This window comes from Oryzias melastigma, linkage group LG17 (genome assembly GCF_002922805.2).
Source record: "Oryzias melastigma strain HK-1 linkage group LG17, ASM292280v2, whole genome shotgun sequence".
NCBI lineage: Eukaryota > Metazoa > Chordata > Actinopteri > Beloniformes > Adrianichthyidae > Oryzias > Oryzias melastigma.
In genome coordinates, this window is record NC_050528.1 from 6,942,675 (window position 1) to 6,963,523 (window position 20,849).

Genomic DNA, 20,849 nt, shown 5'->3' on the forward strand with positions numbered 1-20,849 from the left:
TTATAGTTTCTGACTATTGCTTTATACAGAGTCAATAAGGACTGCCACAAATATTAAAATAGTCGACAACTAATTTATTAGTCGATAAGTCGTTATTTTATATTATGAGTCAGAGTGTAGTAAAGTTAAAAGTTAGAATGGTATTCTGCTAGCTTTTTGGACTATTTTGGCATTTATTAAGGTTTTTAGGCTGTTTTGGAATTTAGCTAATATTTGAGCGACATGCTTGCTGTTTTGGCTAATTTAAGATTTTTTCTGTTTTTGTGAGCTACTTTGGAGTTTAACTAATATTTCAACTACATTCTAGCTATTTTGGCTAATTTAGGCTTTTTTTTGTTTTGTTTTTTAAGCTATTTTGGAGTTTAGCTAATATTTCAGCTAATAATAGCTGTTTTGGCTAATCTAAGCTTTTTTTGTTTGTTTTTGGGCTGTTTTGGAATTTAGCTAATATTTCAGGCACATGCTAGCTGTTTTGGCTAATTTAGGATTTTTTCTGTTTTGTTTTTTAAGCGAGTTTAGCTAATATTTCAGCTAATAATAGCTGTTTTGGCTAATTTATTATTTTTTAATTTTTTTTTGGCTATTTTGGAGTTTAACTAATATTTTAGCTGCCTATCAGCTTCAGCGTTTTCAGCTATCAGGTTCAGCGTTTTTAGTTATCAATTTCAGCATCTTAAGCTATCAGCACTAGCATCTTCAGCGGCCAAATTCAGCTTACAGTATTCACACTAGCATTACAGGTAATGCTTTATATCTGATTTTTACTTATTTCAAAACAAATTATGGTTAAGATGTGTGCTTTACACCCCAGTTTGCGCATGACCCGATTAGTCGACTAATCTGAATAAATAATGGTGATTAGTCGACTATTAAAATAATCGTTTGTGGCAGCACTACTTGCAAGTACATAAAGTTATACACAAAATGTCTTGTATGAGTTACAAATCAAGAATTACGCACACATAATTTTGATGATCTCTCCATACTATATTGGCATAATGTGTTCATACTAGAGGTATCGTGAGACTGAACAATTTTATTTTAAAGAAAACAAATTGTTAAAGTTTGATTTTTATTTTCTTCTTGTTGGAAAGGGGTTTAAAGTTTTCTTGAAGAAAGTGAAGCACTTTCCCAATCTTCTTTAATCTTCAGTAAAAACTGTCCAAGAGTGAAGATTTGCCCGACTAATGGCTGCAGACCAGCATTGGCTGACCCCCATCAGGCTTGACTCAGGCATGGATTTGAGGCGCAGCCGCCATAAGATGACCCTTCATCTAGTCCACAAAGCAGGATATATAATGAAAGATGTTTTTTTTTTTTTTGACTGGCAAGCTGTTCATACCCCTGTTTTGTTGGCCTCAGTGTGGCTACCTATGTATTTTATAAATATTCAAATGTAAAAAAGGTGAGCTTTCCACATAACGACTCCATATCATTTGTACATTCACAGCAACTTTAGTTTCTTTGAATAGTTGGGTTTAACTAAGGACAGCAAGTCTACATGCTAAGACTTAAAAGCTTGCTGGACCTGATGAAACTCTGCTGAATTAAAAAAAAAAAAAAAAAACGCTTTCATCTCAATTCTCAGGCATCAAAATGATCAAAGAGTTGCAGTGGTTGTACTTCATATGTGTGCAATAAGAATGCAATCTGACTAATTTTGACAATGTATGAATGAGCAAACCGTCCCCTTTCTTCAGTCCTAATTAGAGACCAATCAGTGTCAATCAGGGGGCTGTTAGCACGGTGAAAAACATGATCAAACTTTTCACTCTAGTTTTTATGAATCTGCCGGCAAAAAAACACTAAAAAATACAATTGAAATTTAATTTTTGCATTAAACAATACACCACATATTATGTTTTTTAGGAACGGTGCAGACGGCACAGCTTAAGCAACTTTTGCTAAACAAGGACACTTTAAGGGGTTGTCTTGAATTTTGTCATCATAGGCAGCATGCAGGTTTTTTTGTGAACAACATTAAAAATCTGTTAAAAGTGCGAGCTTTATCTTTAGTTTGATCTCAAAAGGAAGTGCAAAATGCCACTTCCGTAGATGCTGATATGTTGTGCGGTTTGATACTTTCAAACACAGACGGTTTCAGAGATGCCCTTAGGACAGCCCAGGGGTTGAAAAGCTTCACGAGGAACAGGTAACCCGTGGAGGTTTTTCTGCCTCTATGGATTTAAGAAGAGAGTTTTTGTGCCAATAAGGTGTCAGCTTGTAAATCAAAACTTAGCCCATTTGTAATGGATTCTCTGATTCATTGTCGGGAAAGTAAATCTCAAAAAGTTTGTTTAATAGCACATATCTGAGTATTTGTTTAAGGCAAACAAGCAGAAAAGGGAACATCTTTTGGTATATTTGAAGGGTACCTGTGTGTTAGTATTTCTCTTATACAATAAAAGTTTGTTAAAAGCAACTTGTTCACTTTTAAAAAGTCTTGTTGAACTACAATTGTTGTGTAACTTTTACCGACATTCACACAAAAGCTGAATAGAGAGCAAATTTTGTTCCTGTAACAAAGAAGATTAAATGAAAATCGGATAACTTATAAAACAGAACCGAAGGAAAACATAAACTTTATTTAAATCTGTGGATGACAACGATGACTCTATTTTTTAATACAGAGTCCCTAGAAAACGGTATCGCTCAAATAAAAATGAACTGGAAAATGCCAGTCAATCGACTCGTGGCCTCAAAATCCTCTTCCGATATAAATGACATTCCCTCCGGATTAATCCAGCCCCTGGGATCCTTTATGAATGGACATGCCATTTGATTTCAGCGTGGCGGAAAGATGCAGTCTCTAATGTAAATGTTCTCAAAATGTTAATGAGGAAGTTCTATTTGAACATTCTTCACTTTAAGAAGGGGCGGAGACCCCAGAGAACTCTGAGTTTCCTGAAGGACACCTGCCCCAGACCAGGTTACATTCACAGAGTCAGTTGCCATAGTGATTAACTCAGAGTTCAGCTTCTTGGCCGCTTCTTGAAACGGGTTTCCCACTTTCACAGATTTAAGTTAATTCCGTTTCTGAAACTCATAGTTTTCCTAAAGTCAGAGTTCACAAACTCAGAGTTTCAAGAAAATCTGCTTCTTGAAACGGGCCCCAGGTACCAACTGATGCTCATGTGATTTGTGTTGGAGCGAGGGATTCACCTGCTTACACCAGTTAGTATCTGGTGCGCACCAGTAAGTAATTGGAAGCTTTATTTTCTGTTCTTTCATTTTTTTTTTTTACTTTGATATTCCTATGGGACAGGATTGTTAAACTCAACCGCACAAAGGGGCAAAATCCAAAACAAACTATAGATCGTGGCCCGAACAGGATAAACATTAATGGAACTCAATTTTTTTAAGCTGAATTTGGCCACTGAAGATGTTAATGCTGATAGCTGAAGATGCTGAAGTTGATAGCTGAAACCACTGAAGCTGATAGCTGAAATTACTGAAGCTGATAGCCAAATTAGCTAAATTCCCGAATTTGCCTTAAAAAGCAAAAAAATAAATAAAAAAAATAAAAAACTTAGGTTAGCCAAAACTGTTGCTGAAAAAATAACTAAACTTCAAAACAGCATAAAAATTAAAAAAAAAAGCCTAAATTAGCCAAACAGCTAGCATGTACCTGAAATATTAGCTAAACCCCAAAATAGCCTAAAAAAATCTTGGTAAATGCCAAAATAGTCCAAAAAGCTAGCAGAATGCCATTTTTTAAAAAACTTTAAAACCGTAACTTTTTAACATAATTATGACTATAATTATGACAGGAATATTATTCCAGAATAAATCAGCTTAAACCTTAAATAACTTTCAATATTTTACTCTCCTTGAAAATATATTTTGTCAAAATTATACAAGTTGGAAATTAGCGCAAGATAACGATAAAATAAAATGATTTGGAGGGTCGGATATAATTACTCAGCGGGCCGGACCCGGCTCTCGGGCCTTGACTTTGACATGTGTGCTTTAGGGGCCACGAAGTATCAGTAGAAAAAAGAAAAAGAAGAACAGGAACATTGAAGCATTTTAGTTTGAACCTAAAAAATGAAAGTATTCTGAGGGGGGAAGCTCTCCTTCCATTTACAGATTGGATAAGTTTAAGGGCAACTGTTAAAAGTTAAAAAAATAATAAGCGTTTATTTAACTGGATAGGTTGTTGACATGACCGTGTAGTGTGTTTATTTATTTACGGGACCTTAAAAGACTGAAGATGGAAACACTTTTTTCCCCTTTAAAGAGTGTATTTAAAAAAAGAGACATAAAATAAATGATAAATGTAATTTTTTCTGTTTCTAAACACGCATTTGGTGTTGCTTTAATTGTCTTTTTTACAAAATAAGAGTAAAGCAATGTCAAAAACTAGAGATAGTCTAAAAATGCGGAAGCAAGCCCGGATTAGCATCTTGTCACCGACTCTCGGAGCCAATGGGAGCCCACCGTGCAGGCTGCTGAGGGCCGGGGAGCAGCTTAGTCACACAAACAGCAGTGACCGCTAGCTTCATGCCAGCCGAGCAGACATCACCCGAGTAGCAGCAGCGGAAACCGTCCAGAGGGAAGGAGGAGCGGGAGAGGGAGCCAGGAAGGGACTCCAGGCATCGTTTCCTCCCATTTCCACCAGAAAGCGAGAGTCGTTTGTCCGTTTCACCGAAGGAAACGTCAAGACCTCAGAATCATCAACTGGAAGGTTAGCTAGCCTCCACCACCGCCGCCGCCGCCATCTCCTCTAAGTCGGAGCGACCGCCGTGTCTTCCACACCATGGGGAACGCTGCCACAGCCAAGAAGGGCAACGAGCTGGAGAGCGGTGAGTGCGAGCCGGGAGCGGGCAGAGGGGCGTCCCGTCCGGCTAGCAGCCCCCCGTCACTGACGGTGACACTTTTCCAGCGCGTCGCTGCAAACCGCTGTAGAGGCGGTGAGGGCCGACTGCATTCCGCCTTTATCTCCCATCTCTGCGCCAACCCGTCTGTTCTTATGGCTTAAAAAAACACAAACATTCATCTGTGCTTTTTATTTTAGTCAAATTTACAGAAGTAAGTTGAAGAAAACCACGAAACTGAGGCTGTTCTAGCATCCCGGGGGTGGGGAAGACGAAGTAAACACGCTGTCAAACGCGCTCCTTAAATATTCTTTTTAATATTAATCTTAATTAATGCACATTTAAATGTTAAAACGACAAGTTTGTGCTAATTTAAAGTAGAGAATAACGAAATTTGGAGAGGACCTAGCTTGCTAGCTAACTTTAGCGTTGAGGGGGGATTAGCCCTCATAAGGCCCCTCATTCCCCCTTGGAAGCTATTTAGGGCCGAGACCGTTAGCCCCGCGTGCGCTCATTTCCTGCTCCAGGCTGGGACTGTTTTGTTGGCCGTGTTTACTTTGAAAGCATCACCTTTTGTGTTGTGTCATCCCGGGTTTCTGACAGCAGGGATGTGGCTCTCGCTGTGCGCCTTTTGGCTTTCTGCACAGCCAGCTGTTGAAGCCGGGAATTTGCACCAGTGATCTCCAATCTGCAGCAAAACTCAAATAAATAAAGCCAAAACCCGTGAATAATTGCAGTTGCAGTTTCATTTGAAGTCGGTGTGCAACTGCTTTTTCTCCCCCTCGGGCTTCAGTGCCACGTTTTATTCTTAGACACATAAACAAAACATTCCCTCCGTACAGCACCATGACCAAATATGGTGAAGAAATGACAAATCCCTTCTTTCCATTCATAAAACTGGGGCTTACTACTGCCTTTGTGGCAGATGTGTACACACATTAAAACCCAACAACACCAAACCACCCCACTTGTGTTTGTGTTCTCTAATCTCGCCGTGGTGAAGGTCCATCAGGGCTCACTTCTCACACTCGGCTTGTCATTGACTGGAGCAGCTTGTCATCGGACCTTCGTCAGAGGATAAGGGGGTATTACAAGCTTTGAAAGGTTTGACGTAACTGGACCTGGGCCAGTGTTACTTTACACTCATATAGTCTGATGTGTGCAGCTGATCATCACTGAAAACAGTAGTAAATCACAACTGTTTCCTCATACCTGGTCGTAAACCTAGAAGTTGTTGAGATTGATTGACCACAAAGATGGTAAAAGTAACTCTTATTTTACTTTGATTTTTATAGGTTCTTGATTAAATATCAAAGTTTTGCCGTAACTTTGCTTAAAAAGCCCAAATTGGTAAAACTGCCTTGCACCTTTTATCAGAAATGTGAAGAATGCTCAAAGCAGGAATCCAACCAGCAGCTTCTGCGGAGATGATCAGATCAGTGATGGCATCGTCGATGCTGTCAAGCACTTCTTTTTAAACGCACCTATGATCCCCGTATCCTGTGCGGCGGCTGACTGTCAAACCTGTTTAAGCTGACACAGTGCCCTGACTGGCAGATTTGATTCTAGTGTAGCTGCTCCTGACAAACAACCAGGTAACCTACAGCGCCTCGTGTTTACTGTACACTAAAGTCAGTGGCTGCTACAGTTAGATCTGTCACGGATGGACGGGGAGGTTTAACTCATGCCGCCATGACACTGGTGGCATTTCACAACACCCATGTTTCTGTGTTTTCTGGTTTGACAGGATAAGTAAACAGAACTCATTTATGTTACCCTCAGCCCTCAGATTGTTGCCCAACTTTTTCTTTAACTCACAAAAACACAGACACAAGTCATCTGGAATATACCTGAGATCAAATAGACCAGTGGTCCCCAACTCCTGGGTTCCAGACTGAAAAAAAATAAATACATGCGCTAACTTTTATTATTTACGTTTATTTTCTGATACTGAAGGAAGTTTTATTTTGAAAAATGAACTGATTCTGCTCGCAAAATCTGTATTGGTCACGTGACTTAAAGTGGCTACCTGCATGGTAGTGCCGCCACAAACGATTATTTTAATAGTCGACTAATCACCGATTATTTATTCCGATTAGTCGACTAATCGGGTCATGGGCAAATAGATGTAAAGCACACATGTTAACCAAACTAACTAAAAACTAGATATATAGCATTATCTGCAATAATGCTAGCGTGAATGCTGTAAGCTGAATTTGGCCGCTGAAGATGCTGAAATTGATAGCTAAAAACGCTGAAGCTGAAAATGCTGAAGCTGATAGCGAGCGAAAATATTAGCTAAATGCCAAATTGCCTAAAAACTGAAAAAAGCCTAAGTTAGCCAAAACGGCTAGCATACAGCCGAAAATTTAGCTAAACTCCAAATTAGCCTAAAACTGAAAAAATAATAAATTAGTCAAAACAACTAGCATGTAGCTGAACTATCAGTTAAATTCCAAAGTAGCCTAAAAAACCTTAATAAGTGCCAAAAATAGTCCACAAAGCTAGCATAATACTATTATAACTCAACTTTACTACACCCCGCCTCCATATAATATAAAGTAATGACTAATCGACTAATAATTTACTCGTCAACTATATTTGATTAGTCAACTAATCGCTGCAGCTCTACTGCATGGCTACCTGGATTGCTAAATTAGTAGGGCCGAGTATCGATAATAATTTCCAGAATTCGATTAGAATATTTTTTCCCCCATTCTTTAGATTCTTCAATTCAATTTTGAGTTCACACATTTATACACCTTTGTTAAGAAATACCTTGATAATCTACTACATGTTTTGAAAATATTTGTATTAATCTGATACAGTTCACGTACTGTAAAATTTATTTGTTAAATAATGGGATTGTTAATATCATACAGTGTTACATGGATTCTCTAAAGGAGAAGTTCTAACAAAAATGTTCAGATCATTAGCATTGTAAACATTGTTCTGCTTCTCCTGGAGGGCGTTTCAGTTTGGCCACTAGGTGGCGATCGCGCTATAAGAAGTACAGTTCTTTTTAAGAAGAAGAAAATGTGAGCAAAAAAACAGTTTTTTACATTGACCAAGCATTAGCTTTAGCTGTCCTATAAGAAATTCCATTAAACTTTAGCATCGAGCTAGCTTACTTTAGCTTTATGTGCTAAATTGAGCTATTTTTTTAAGAATCAATTATTGATCTATTAAGCTTGAATCCATTCAAATCGATTTTATCAATCCAGCCCTATAAGTTAGTAGCCCAAAGCTAACAAAAATGAACAATAAAACATATTTGGAAAGATTCTTTGGGGAGAAAAGAGCCAGAAAGGAAAAGGAATAAAAGTCTTTGATTTCAAAGAATAAACAGACAAATCCAGGAGTCTTCATTGATATGGAGTCATTGAGACAGTTGTTCTCGTGTAGCAGTAGCGGCTCTGTCTAATTCCCGGTGACAGACTCTCTGTCAGGTGATAAAGTTGGAGACACTGACGATTCACGTTTAGATCATATTTAGAAAATACCAGTTTTACGACAGCTGCATCGTTTTATTTTGCTTTTTGTATCCATCACACCTTAAAAGTCTGACGTAGCTGAAGTTAGCATTCAGTTGTTAGCCTCCACTTTGACATTTAAGGGAAAATCTTCATCGCAAAGTTCAAACATTTTAGAACATGAAGATTCAAACACATAAAGTTGCTGATTTGTGGAAACTTGTAACATAGATATTAGAGAATTTTCCTATACATAAAGGCTAAATTGAGTTCAGAAACTTTAGCACAGAAAATGTTCCTTTGTGTTGGAAAAAAAATACCCGATGAGTAAAGATTTATATAAAGATAAAATATGATTGATTTTTTTGCCCTGAAATGAAAGATAATTGGAGTCAGTTGAGAGTTAAAATGACCTTCTATGGGGAAAAATCATGTAATGTTTCCTTTATAGAATTTTTTTCAAATCGGAAACGAGTTCTGCATTGTATCTTCATCATCTGTAAAAAATAATAAAAATCTATTGATATTTTGAGACTTTTTTTTGAAAAAAAAAAATCTTTCAACAACAAAAATGTTTTATTTTGAATATATATTTTCAGAAACTGGTGGCTTAAAATTGTCGCTCCGTTTGGTCCAATCCGTGGAAATATTGTCAAATTTAAACCGGTCCGTGGCCTGAAAAAAGTTGGGGACCACTGAAATAAACCATAGCAGACATTTCTGATGTTTTTCTGTTACTCTAAGTTCTTAGGGTTAAATGTTTTTTTTAATATCTGTATTTTTTAAGCCATCAATAAGTCTCAAATTGTGACTTTAGAGAATGATGTTGCCCCGGCGGTCTCTAGCTTCACTCATCTTAAGATCTGTTTCCGTCAGAGTAGATAACCGTCTACACGCCAATGCTTATCATTTTTATAAACCCAACAGTGGTCCCTCGCTGTATCGTGGTTCATCTTTTGCGGTCTTGCTATTTTGCACTTTTTTGTGCAATTTCTTTTACGTTGTGTTTGGTTGTAGACTATCGGCTTTCTAATGTGTTCAGTTAGAAAAAATTGATTTAATAATACTTCATTAATTTTTTTCCCGTGGTGTTTTATGGCCTTAAAATGTCTAGAAATTAAAAATAAATTACTACTTTCTGGATTTCGTTAATCGTCGGTTATTTTTGTCAAAAACGTGGGATGACTTTATTTAAGTTTTTTTTTCCATTCTCACTTTTTGTCTTTCATTACTCTCTGTTATTGTTGGTAAAAGTTGAAGTAAAAATGAAAATGTTTTACAGGTGATGTGTAGATTGTATTTATTTTTTAATGCATTTTGCCGAATTATCTCTTCAATCTAATCTGAAATGCATGACTTGAGTTTCTGTTACAAGACGCACCAGTTTTTCAACAACCTCACTTTATCTTTTGAATTCCTGCCGGTTCTCACATGTGTTTTCAGTCTTTCTCCAGATACTTCATGCTTGTCGTGGTGATGTATTTGTTGCACATGAACTCTTTCTTTCTCTCTGTCCCCTCTCCTGTCATCCCATCCATGTGGGTGATTGTTCCTGCAAAACCTTGGTGATCAATAGAAACTTTTGGTATGCCAAAAAACAGAAACAACAAAAAAGAAAGTGGCTAAATGGCATTAGTGAAACTCTGCTTGGCGTGCTTGCTTTTCTGGCGTGCTTTGATAATGAGTGGTGTTTTTTTTTTTTTTTTTTTATTTGCATTCTCTCGATCTGGATATCCGCGGTTTGCCGTGTTTCCCATTCATATTGGTTTGTCTTTGCTCACCATTTTTAATCTGTGTTTAATAGCCTTCCCACAAACTGTGTTGGTGATGCACAAGATGCTCAGAGAAACTGTTGTCTTCATGGTGTGTTTCTTCTCACCCTTTTTTGAATAAGGCTACTAAATAACAGAACATGTGCTGAGTTTCTTGGCATGCATCACTTGTTTGCCTGTATGTTGTTTTGTTTGTGTGTTTGCCCTCTCTTTAGACAAACCTTAAACATTTTTGTAATGGCCTTTAAAAAACATATCCAGATGAGAGTTGACTGCCCATGTTCTTCTCCTCTGACTGACACCGTTGGTTTTTGTTTCCGACTGTTCATCCCGACTTTCCCTTCTCCTTTGATAGTGTTTGGTCTTAAATAAAACCTAGAATATCATTTTTGTAGGGAACAATCCACGCATACTTACTGTGTCTGTCTTATTTTCTATTTTCAGTTAAAGAGTTTCTAGCCAAAGCCAAAGAAGATTTCTTAGGCAAATGGGAATGCCCACCACAGGTCAGTGTGGTGAGAGGTCGAACGCTCGTCCTCAGCCGTTCTGTGTATTCTAACTGTCTGTTGCGTGTTCTTCACAGAGCACAACGTGTCTAGAAGACTTTGACAGAATAAAGACTCTGGGCACAGGCTCGTTCGGGAGAGTTATGTTGGTAAAACACAAAGGCTCAGAGCAATACTTTGCCATGAAAATACTGGACAAGCAGAAGGTTAGTGACGATTAATTCAATCACCTTTTTATGAATGTGTTGGTATTAAAAACTCTAAAGGGGCCATACCATGATTTAAGTTTTTTAGAGTGAACGATATCCATGTGAATTATGATATATTATCTTTGGAACACTAAAAAAACAACTTATGTATGAAATATTAGTTACTTTTGTTAACTGTTCTTATACCTGGAAGTAAAATCTCAATCTCTGAGGCTCCGCCTTTTGAGGTGCCGCCCACTTCATGACGTCCTCCTAGAGCCAGTATGTCACCCCCCAAAAATGAGGTGAAATTTTTTGATTTTTATTTTTTAATATTGATGTAGACCCACATACAGCACAGCTTGGGCGTTTTTCCTCCAAAGTTGGCACAGACAGAATGGTGATGGCTAATGGGTTCATTTTGCTGTGAAATAGTTTTCTCCCTTTGTACATCATGAAATAGTCTTCCCCCTCTTTCCACCAATAAATAGTCGGCTCCCTTTTTTTCTCCAGGAAATAGTCTTCCATCAGGAAATAGTTTACTCCCTTTGTACATCATGAAATAGTCTGCTCCCTCTTTTCCATCAGGATATAGTTTTCTCCCTTTGTCCTTCAGGATATAGTCTACTCCCTTTGTACATCATGAAATAGTCTGCTCCCTCTTTCCATCAGGATATTGTTTTCTCCCTTTGTCCTTCAGGATATAGTCTACTCCCTTTGTACATCATGAAATAGTCTGCTCCCTCTTTCCACCAATAAATAGTCTGCTCCCTTTTTTTCTCCAGGAAATAGTCTTCTCCCTTTGTACATCATGAAATAGTCTTCTCCCTTTGTCCATCAGGAAATAGTCTGCTCCCTTTTTCCTCCAGGAAATAGTCTTCTCCCTTTGTACATCACGAAATAGTCTTCTCCCTTTGTCCATCAGGAAATAGTCTTCCCCCTCTTTCCACCAATAAATAGTCTGCTCCCTTTTTTCTCCGGGAAATGGTCTTCCATCAGGAAATAGTCTACTCCCTTTGTACATCATGAAATAGTCTGCTCCCTCTTTCCACCAATAAATAGTCTGCTCCCTCTTTTCCATCAGGATATAGTTTTCTCCCTTTCTCCTTCAGGATATAGTCTACTCCTTTTGTACATCATGAAATAGTCTGCTCCCTCTTTCCACCATTAAATAGTCTGCTCCCTCTTTTCCATCAGGAAATAGTCTGCTCCCTAGTTTCCACCATTAAATAGTCTGCTCCCTCTTTCCACCAATAAATAGTCTGCTCCCTTTTTTTCTCCAGGAAATAGTCTTCCATCAGGAAATCGTCTACTCCCTTTGTACATCATGAAATAGTCTGCTCCCTAGTTTCCACCATTAAATAGTCTGCTCCCTCTTTCCACCATTAAATAGTCTGCTCCCTTTTATCCATCAGGAAATAGTCTTCCCCCTTTTATCCACCAGGAAATAGTTTGCTCCCTTTGTCTACCAGGAGATAGTCCACTCCCTATCTCCTGGCGTCTTCCCAATATCCCATCTTCTTGCTCCATTCTCGGATGCGTTTAGGATCCATCTCCCACGTCGTTTAGATTTCTCAACAGCCCATTCGCTCCTCTGCCACCACACGAAGTTTGAACGCTGAAGAATGAGCGTTTCTTGTCCATCTGCACAAACTCACCACACAGACAGCCGGCTGTTTGAGTTAGCCTGGGGGCGGAGCAGACTCTGTGACATCATCTCGTGAGGATCGTTTTTGTGGGTATGGGAGGGGCTGCTGCTGAGAGCTCAAGTTTTTAAAGGATATCTTAGAAACAGATGAAAATACCGCTTTCAGGTTCTTTATAGTGAGGAATGACCAGTAAAATACACTTAAAACCTCAAAAAGTAGAATTTTATGGTATGGCCCCTTAAATAAATCCTAAAAAGGAAAACTTTATTTATATTTTATCTCTTTTTCTTCCAGGTGGTGAAACTCAAGCAAATAGAACACACATTAAATGAAAAAAGGATATTACAAGCTGTGAGCTTTCCATTCCTCGTCAAACTTGAGTACGCGTTTAAGGTACAGTGAGGTTAACTCTTAAGAATAATGTTTAGATTAAAGAAAAAGTTCCTTAATTAGACTTTATTTTCAGGACAACACCAATTTGTACATGGTAATGGAATACGTTCCTGGGGGGGAGATGTTCTCACACCTAAGACGAATCGGGAGGTTCAGGTGAGATTTTTTCTTATCAACTAAAGGTCAGAGATCGACTGATATGTTTATAGTATTTTTTTCCCAAGGCCAATGCTAGTTATTAGTAAGCATATTTTTAACGCGGCGTCTTTTTCTTCTCAGTGAACCTCACGCGCGATTCTACGCGGCTCAGATCGTGCTGACGTTTGAATACCTACACTCGCTAGATCTCATTTACAGAGACCTGAAACCCGAGAATCTTCTCATCGACCACCACGGCTACATCCAGGTCAACCTCCACTCTGTCATTTCTTTTTGTCACCTGGAACCTCCTTTCCTACAGTTTGTCCCTCCTTCTTCCAGGTGACAGACTTTGGATTTGCCAAGCGAGTAAAAGGGAGAACCTGGACGTTGTGTGGAACACCGGAGTACCTGGCTCCTGAAATCATCCTCAGCAAAGCAAGTATTTCTTCAATTGTCCCGACGTTTACCGCGCTCAAATCTGTTTTTACTTTAACTTGAAACCAAACTTCAGGAAATACGACTTCTTTCTTCTTCTAACCTGTTGTTTGGTCTGTTTATCTCTACCAAAATATTTAATACAATCTCATTTAATATGAAATAATTTCTCATAAAAAATATTCTTTGTTCTGAAAAAACAGTTAGTGAATTCACTTTTGGAAAATAAGTTCAGGATTTCTAACAAAACCGTTTTTATCTACATTAAAAAAAATCTATAAAGAAAAATTATTTGTATTTTTAAGTGAGGATTGGCCCATATTTTTATTTTTATTTTTAAATTAAGCTTTTCTCCAAAATCCAGCTGGAAATGCAGCTTTTTAGTGAAAAAAAAGAAATTAATTTTTCATTTTTTTCATGATAATCTCTAATCAATCAATCGATTATTTATTTATTTAGCACCTTTAGATCTTCCGTTTATCTGTAAGAAAGGATTTAAAGATCTTAACTTCCTGTCAATACTTTACTTTAATAATGTTGGTTCAAGAAATGAGTGATTTTAAAAAAGTTTTGGGGAAGAATTTAGAATAATTTGAATTTATAATTTATTAAATTAAAAAAATAAGGATTTAGAATAGAAATGACACCCTATAAAGTTCAATTTCATAATTGTTTTTCACTTTTAAATAAAAATCAATTTTATTTAGTACTATGAAACATAGAAATATTATACTCTTATTTTGTTTCATGTCCAGTTCTGAAAGTTACATTTTAGAGATGCTTACAATTTTTTGTTTTGTTTTTTTTATTTAAAGTCAATTTTCAAGCCTTAAAACATATTATTAAAATTCATTTTTTAGCGTAACAAATTGTCATTTTTGTGTTAAAAAAAAGTTACTTTTTACACCTAACAGAGATGACCTGTGGAGAAAATACAAGAATAAACAAATAAACATTGTTTACAAGTCCCAGACCTCCAGTCTTTACATGAAACTGGAAAGGTCATATTTTCATCTAGAAGTTTCCAAACTTCTTTTTATAACAGTTTTATTGAAAATACTCTGATTAAAACGTCTCTGAAGAACATTCATCCACAGAGTAACTGTTGTAACTCGTGATGAATCCTAAATGTTGTTTGTTGTGTGAGGAAATGCTTTTGCTGATCAGAGAAAAGTAATCGTGGTGACTTGGTGCTTCCTGGTTTCAGGGCTATAACAAAGCGGTGGACTGGTGGGCTCTGGGCGTCCTCATCTACGAAATGGCGGCTGGTTATCCTCCTTTCTTCGCTGATCAGCCTATTCAGATTTATGAAAAGATCGTGTCTGGAAAGGTAGGAAAGATTTTAGATTCAGAGACTTTTCTTTCTCTGGTAGAGAAAACTACAGTCAGACTTTTTTTAACGTCCTGCTCCAGGTGCGGTTCCCCTCCCACTTCAGCTCGGATTTGAAAGACCTGTTGAGAAACCTGCTGCAGGTGGACCTGACCAAACGTTACGGCAACCTGAAGAATGGCGTCAACGACATCAAGGGCCACAAGTGGTTCGCCACGACGGACTGGATCGCAATCTACGAGCGGAAGGTGAGGAAACGCGTGAAAACTCATTATTACTGACACATTTATTCATTTGTTTGGGGGTTTTTGGATAATTTTTTAAGTTTTACATTTAATTTGTTCATTTTTGCAAAAAGAAAGTGAGATTTTGGTTATTTTAAAGATCCACTCAGATGAAAATAAGGATTTTAGTGCATTTTTCTGATGACATGTATAAAGAACATGAAGCTTGAAAATGAATTTATGAGTATTTCTTTATTCAAGTTGTGAATCAGGAACAGACAAAAAAAGCTGTTTGAAAAGATTGTATTTTTTTACTAAAGAAGACGGTGTGTGGGTCACTACCTCCCACCTCCGCTCCATTCTGATGCATCCACTCGTAGACAAATAGATCCACGAACGTCTTTGTTTTCCTCGTGCTGGAGCACGGCTGGATCGCTCCAGGAGTGCTCGCCGTTTTTGTTGCACCACGAATGTGAGAACTGGAGTTTCTGTTTCTGTTATGCTTCCTTCTTTATAATTTATTTATTTAACTGGTTAATTTGATTGAGATACATTTTTGTCTTTCTTAGGTAGTATAAGATTCCATTTCTTTTATTTTTTGATGTTGAGCTTATTGATTTATTTTATCAGATTAATAATAATATACATTAAAGCTGCTGAGGAAAACTTGTGATGTGCGATATTACATCAGTATTCTTATGACTTGCGATACGTTAAAAAAAACAAATAAGTAATTCATGATTTCCATTTGACTGCAACATTTTTATTTAAATAAAAGTCAACATGACTTATCCTCCAAACGACTCTCGCCTACACAGGAGAATATAAAAGAGCTCCATTGATTGGTCAGTGATGTGAAGGGTCAATTAGTCAAATTTGATTTGTTAAATACTTTAAGCAAACATGAGACTTTAAAATTGTGTGTAAACATTTAAAATAACCATTTATCACAGCTGACGTCATCTTTTGCATAGACTGTAGGGCTGCCACGATCGGTCGACTAATTGACTATTAAAATATAATAATTTAATAGTCGAATTCAAATTCATTCATTATTTGTATTATATGGAGTCATAGTGTAGTAAAGTTGAAAATTATAATGGCGTTATGCTAGCTATTTTTGCATTTATTACGTTTTTTAGGCTATTTTGGAGTTTAGCTAATATTTTTAGCTGTTTTGGCTAATTTAGGTTTTTTTTATTTTTACGCTAATTTGGCCTTTAACTAATATTTTAGCTCGCTATCAGCTTCAGCGTTTTCAGCTATCCTCACTCGCATCTTTAGCTGCCAAATTCAGCTCACAGCATTCACACTAGTGTGAATATATCTAGTTTTTAGTTAGTTTAAAGCTAATGATGGTTAACATGTGCTTTACATCCACTTTGTGAATGACCAGATTAGTCGACTAATCAGAAAAAATAATCGGTGATTAGTGGATTATTAAAATAATCGTTTGTGGGAGCACTATTAGGCTGAAATCACCATGATGATGATAAATTTGTGATTTATTGTGTTGACCTAATCTAAATTTAGATACATGAGTAGATCGTTTGGTTGGTGTCTGTTAACCAAAGAAAAGGTCACAGAAAACGGCAAAAGAGAGAATAAAAAGAACAAAAATCAGACAATACTTTTGATTAGGATTTATTTATCATCAGAATCTAAGTGAAATCCATCTGCATTGATCTGTGTTGCCTAGTGTGGTTCACAGGTGATGAGTTCTACAGGATAGCGACCAAACCAGAAAAACATTGTGAGAAATGTGTGAAGAATCCTTTGATAAAGTCTGAAAAATGTCATCAAAACTTCCTTCAAACTTCAGTTTGTTGAGGAGAACCAGATCAAAGTATCTGCAGGTGTAGAAGTCTCTGACAGCTACAGTAATGATAAACTTAAGTTTATTTGGTTTGTATTTCCAGATGTTTCTGTTGACCAGCTGTTCAAAATCAATTAGAAACTTCTCTGATGATTATGAATATTTCAGTAAGTTTGGTTGATTTTCCTGATGTCAGCAGAGAAACATGAACTGATTTAAAGGATTCTCTATAAATGTGATGAACTCCAGCCGGCCTTTAGCTGCTCACCAGTCGAGCGTGTTGTTTTGTACATAAATATACCATGTTTTCTTTTTTATCTTTTGTAATGAAAACTAAACAAACTCCATGTTTAGTAAATGTCGCCCTCATGGAGGCGGATGGATGAGTTTGAAGAAACTCAAAAGCTTCACATTTATGAACATTTCTGCACTTTAGCATATTGGAAAGAGATGTTCATAATGGATTTTTTCAAAAATCATTTTGGTTAAGTTAAAAAAATTAAGAAACTAAACTGAAATTCAACACAAAGACAAATTTTATTTTGGTAGGAAGAAAACATCGACATGTTTGATTATAGAAAAAAATAGGCTGAACTTGTGTTTGATGATCTTTCTTTTTTCAAAGAATCGTTCCTTTTTTTTAACTCTTACAATGATACAAAAAAAGTTGCCTGAAATAGGAAATGGACACTAATCCTAAGAAGAAAATAGCAAAATGATCTGTTCATGCAGAAAGTCATTTTTATTTAACAAAGAATCTTAGAAAAAAGTATTTTTTTCTAAGTGTTTCTTTCAAGTTTGTCTCCAGTTGTAGTTTATTGTAGTGACAAAAAAACCAAATGTGAACAAAGTGATAAAACTGTCTTAGTGCAAGTTGACCGATTTTTTAATTAATCAAATCAATCTTTATTTAGAGAGCACTTTTCCAACGATTGTAGCTTCACATTAAAAACATTTCCAAACTTAAAAGCCGTCTTCACTCTTCATAAAATCTAGAATTAGCTCTAATTACTAGAAAATGAATCTAAATTTGTTTCCAAAATAACAACAATGAATGCCAATTTAACTTATCAGCATTTAATGAACTTTAAAATAACATTTGTTAAATTGAAACACAAATAACAACAATTAGTTTTTTTTTCCCTCAAATTTCTGATCAGCACCAAACTTGAGTTCAGAGAATATTCTGTTCTGGAAGGGCTTAAAAATGAAAGTTTATGTTGAATTAAAGCTTGACCTTTTGTAGAGACTCACAACTGGATCATGTGACGAGAACGTTTTAAAATGATGTCGATTTAAGTTACAGTCCGATCATCTTAGATGATTGTAGATGGTGAATCGAGCTCAACGATTCAACTACAATCCTTACTTTTTAATATAATGTTTGTACAGTTATATGTTTGTCTTTTTACTGGATGTATTAAATTAAAACATGCATTAAATCACCATCATTTATACTTTTATTTAGAGCATGAGATCAGAATCAACAAAACTAACACAAAAGCACATTTAGACAGAACGAGAAATGCTGTTTGTCATTTTTAACAAGTTTGTTTTTGGGTCAAACTTCTGGTTAAGTTCAACAGCAACATAAACAACATAAACATCACTGTTGTTTTGGATCATTTAACAACAAATCCTGAAAATATTCTAGACAGTTTTTCGATTCTCAAAGTTCTGTACTTTACATTCTGAAGAATTGCATTTTGGTGCAAAGCTGTCATGAAAAGCCTCTTTTCTCCACTGCAGAATCAGCTGGAATCACGTTAATGGTGTAAACGGTTGAAGAGTTATCATAACCAACAGAATGTAAAACCTGCAGCTAAAGCTTTTTTCATAACTTATGTCAGTAAATGGAACTTCACTCTCATTTTTTTCAATGACAAAAAAAAACACTTGTGACTCTTACTTTGAAAATAGGAAGAGTCACCAAGACTTTATTTTGAAGGTTTGTTTTCTTCGGTGGATGGTAGCGCTGCGCATTCAGATTATTTTTAGTTTATTAACTTAAAATCCAACATTATTCTACATTTCAGAGCAATAATTTTTCCCAATTCTTTTTTTTTAATACTGCATTCTGCTATATTTATAAAAATCTTGGACATCGTAAATATTCTCCAATTTTCTGGAGCAGACTGCGAGTATCCAGATACTTTTACACCCCAAGTTCCCAGGAGTTTTTTAACTAGAGTATTCTGTTTTTAACCAAAATAAAAAAAACAACACTGTTTTCTAGGACATAGTTTCTGCAGAGCGGCAGTAGTTCATCAGAAATTTGCCTCCAGTTGTGGGCGGGACTATTGATGCAGAGCAACCCCCTCCCCCACTTCCTGTTGTAGCAGGAAGCTCGTGGCCAGCCCAGCGTATTTTCTATGTCACAAATAGGCTTTTTTTCAAACTGAGTTTTATTGAACCGATTTACAAATACTTGGAAAAGAAATTCTCAGAAGTATAATTTTAAGCTTAAATGTCTTTTATGTTTGTCCTCCATGATTAAAAAAAAATCCACTAGAACATTTTAAAGGGTAACCAAACAGGGAAGTTGGAGGTTGACTCCGCCCACAGCTGAAATGTGAAAATACATTCACGAAAAAAAGTAATAAAGACAATTAATCTATAAGAACTGAGACTGGTTCTTCAGGCTCTGAGGGTCTGAGCAGGGGGGGTAAACCTCGGAGGAAGAACAACCTGCGGTTCTGGAGAAGATCTCTCCCGCCGACCACGGTCGCAGAACAAAACAGGAAAGGTTCAACTCCTACTTTCCAGAAAGAGTAACAAAACACACAGATTTCCTTCATTTAGCGCCCGTCGTTTCTGATCAGCATCCCCTCAAACTACAAGAACTGTTGGACACCGTTTCCCACAATACATTGTTTTGTAGTCTTCAAGGCGGCCCAGATTTCCAGCTGCCTCAGTAGGCGCCTTGCACCCGCCTCTTTCTTGCGATATTTTCATGATTGACAGGTGATGTTAGAGCAAAAACTACCCATCATGCACCACAATCCAGGCGATCTTCTCGGCGCTGCGTCCGCCTGCATGATCTCAAACACATCTATCATTACGGAGCTGCAGATCGTGACGCTGTACTTTTGAAGTAATGTCGGACTTAAACGTAATACCAGATTCAACCTATAGGGGGCAGCACACAGACGGTTTTTGAGTATATTTTCAAAAAATTAAACAGTTTTATTTCAGTTTGTCAAAAATGTTGCAATTACCAACATTAAATCCCCATTAATAGAAGTTAATAGCCAAAAGAAAGTTGATTTAGGGTTAAAAACACCAAAAACATTGTGTAAAACTCAGTCTAAAACTCTTATTTTTCCCCTGCAGGTTGAAGCTCCTTTCATACCAAAGTGCAGAGGTCCCGGCGACACCAGCAACTTCGACGACTACGAAGAGGAGGAGATCCGCGTGTCTTTAACAGAAAAGTGCGGGAAGGAGTTTGCAGAGTTCTAGACGGCGTGAGCGTGGATATATCAGGGAAACGAAGTGGGATCTTTGCACTCTTCAAAAAAGACTTGGGATGGAGCAAAGACCGTGTTTTTTTTTTTTTTTTTCAAATCTACGTAGTCCCTTCATTCCACAAGGCTACATCCGGCTGAATGAGGTCAACACAATCCTCAGGTGCCCATAACCTCTCACTGTCTCATACACCTGGGTATTAAAGCAGACAAATCACTCTTCTTTTTTCTTTTTTTAATGCATATGTTTTTTACTTTGGAGAAGTCTGTTGGTCTCTTTTTAACCCCAGTTTGACATACGGTGACTTTCAAGAAAAGCGGCGGTCGCCGCTGACCTTCCCGTGGCTGTTTGTGCGTCTTCCCTCCCGCCATCAGCAGAATCAGATTTCGATCCGGAGTTTCGTCTTTGGTTCGTACGTCAGTTCGAAAGACATCCGATTAAAGCATGACCAAATAGAAAAATTCTGAGTGTCACAAGAAGGAGAGGTCGTTTCCTTTCTTTGCTTTGCCTTAGAGACTCCGCCCCCCAAACAGCAGCGTCCAATCACTCTCCATCATCCGAGCGCGGCACAGCACGCTACTGCAGAAAACGACAAACCTTGCATCTGTAAAGCAGAGGTTCACTTGTTTGTGTGATCCGT

The 20,849-nt window shown here is 37.1% G+C and overlaps 1 protein-coding gene across 2 annotated transcripts; it reads left to right on the top strand.

Annotated features, from left to right (window-relative positions):
• Positions 1 to 4,411: 4,411 nt before the first annotated feature.
• On the top strand, positions 4,412 to 20,350 carry prkacbb (protein kinase, cAMP-dependent, catalytic, beta b). Of its 2 annotated transcripts, XM_024273823.2 has the most exons (11): positions 4,412 to 4,805; positions 9,867 to 9,875; positions 10,507 to 10,568; positions 10,646 to 10,774; positions 12,700 to 12,798; positions 12,872 to 12,954; positions 13,078 to 13,204; positions 13,279 to 13,374; positions 14,582 to 14,704; positions 14,788 to 14,952; positions 20,078 to 20,350. In XM_024273823.2, exons 1-11 carry the CDS (start codon positions 4,760 to 4,762, stop codon positions 20,201 to 20,203), a joined length of 1,065 nt encoding a protein of 354 aa, XP_024129591.1. In that variant the 5' UTR covers positions 4,412 to 4,759; the 3' UTR covers positions 20,204 to 20,350. The 2 variants fall into 2 exon arrangements, with proteins under 2 accessions (XP_024129591.1, XP_024129592.1); XM_024273824.2 differs by lacking the exon at positions 9,867 to 9,875 and having other exon boundaries at positions 4,414 to 4,805.
• Positions 20,351 to 20,849: the final 499 nt, after the last annotated feature.

What these genes read in the sequence shown, in the direction of transcription:
- prkacbb (XM_024273823.2), top strand. Translation starts at nt 4,760, where the DNA reads ATGGGGAACGCTGCCACAGCCAAGAAGGGCAACGAGCTGGAGAGCG. An exon ending in AATGGGAATGCCCACCACAG is followed by an intron (nt 10,569 to 10,645) that starts GTCAGTGTGGTG and finishes TGTTCTTCACAG; the next exon opens with AGCACAACGTGTCTAGAAGA. An exon ending in TCGCAATCTACGAGCGGAAG is followed by an intron (nt 14,953 to 20,077) that starts GTGAGGAAACGC and finishes TTTCCCCTGCAG; the next exon opens with GTTGAAGCTCCTTTCATACC.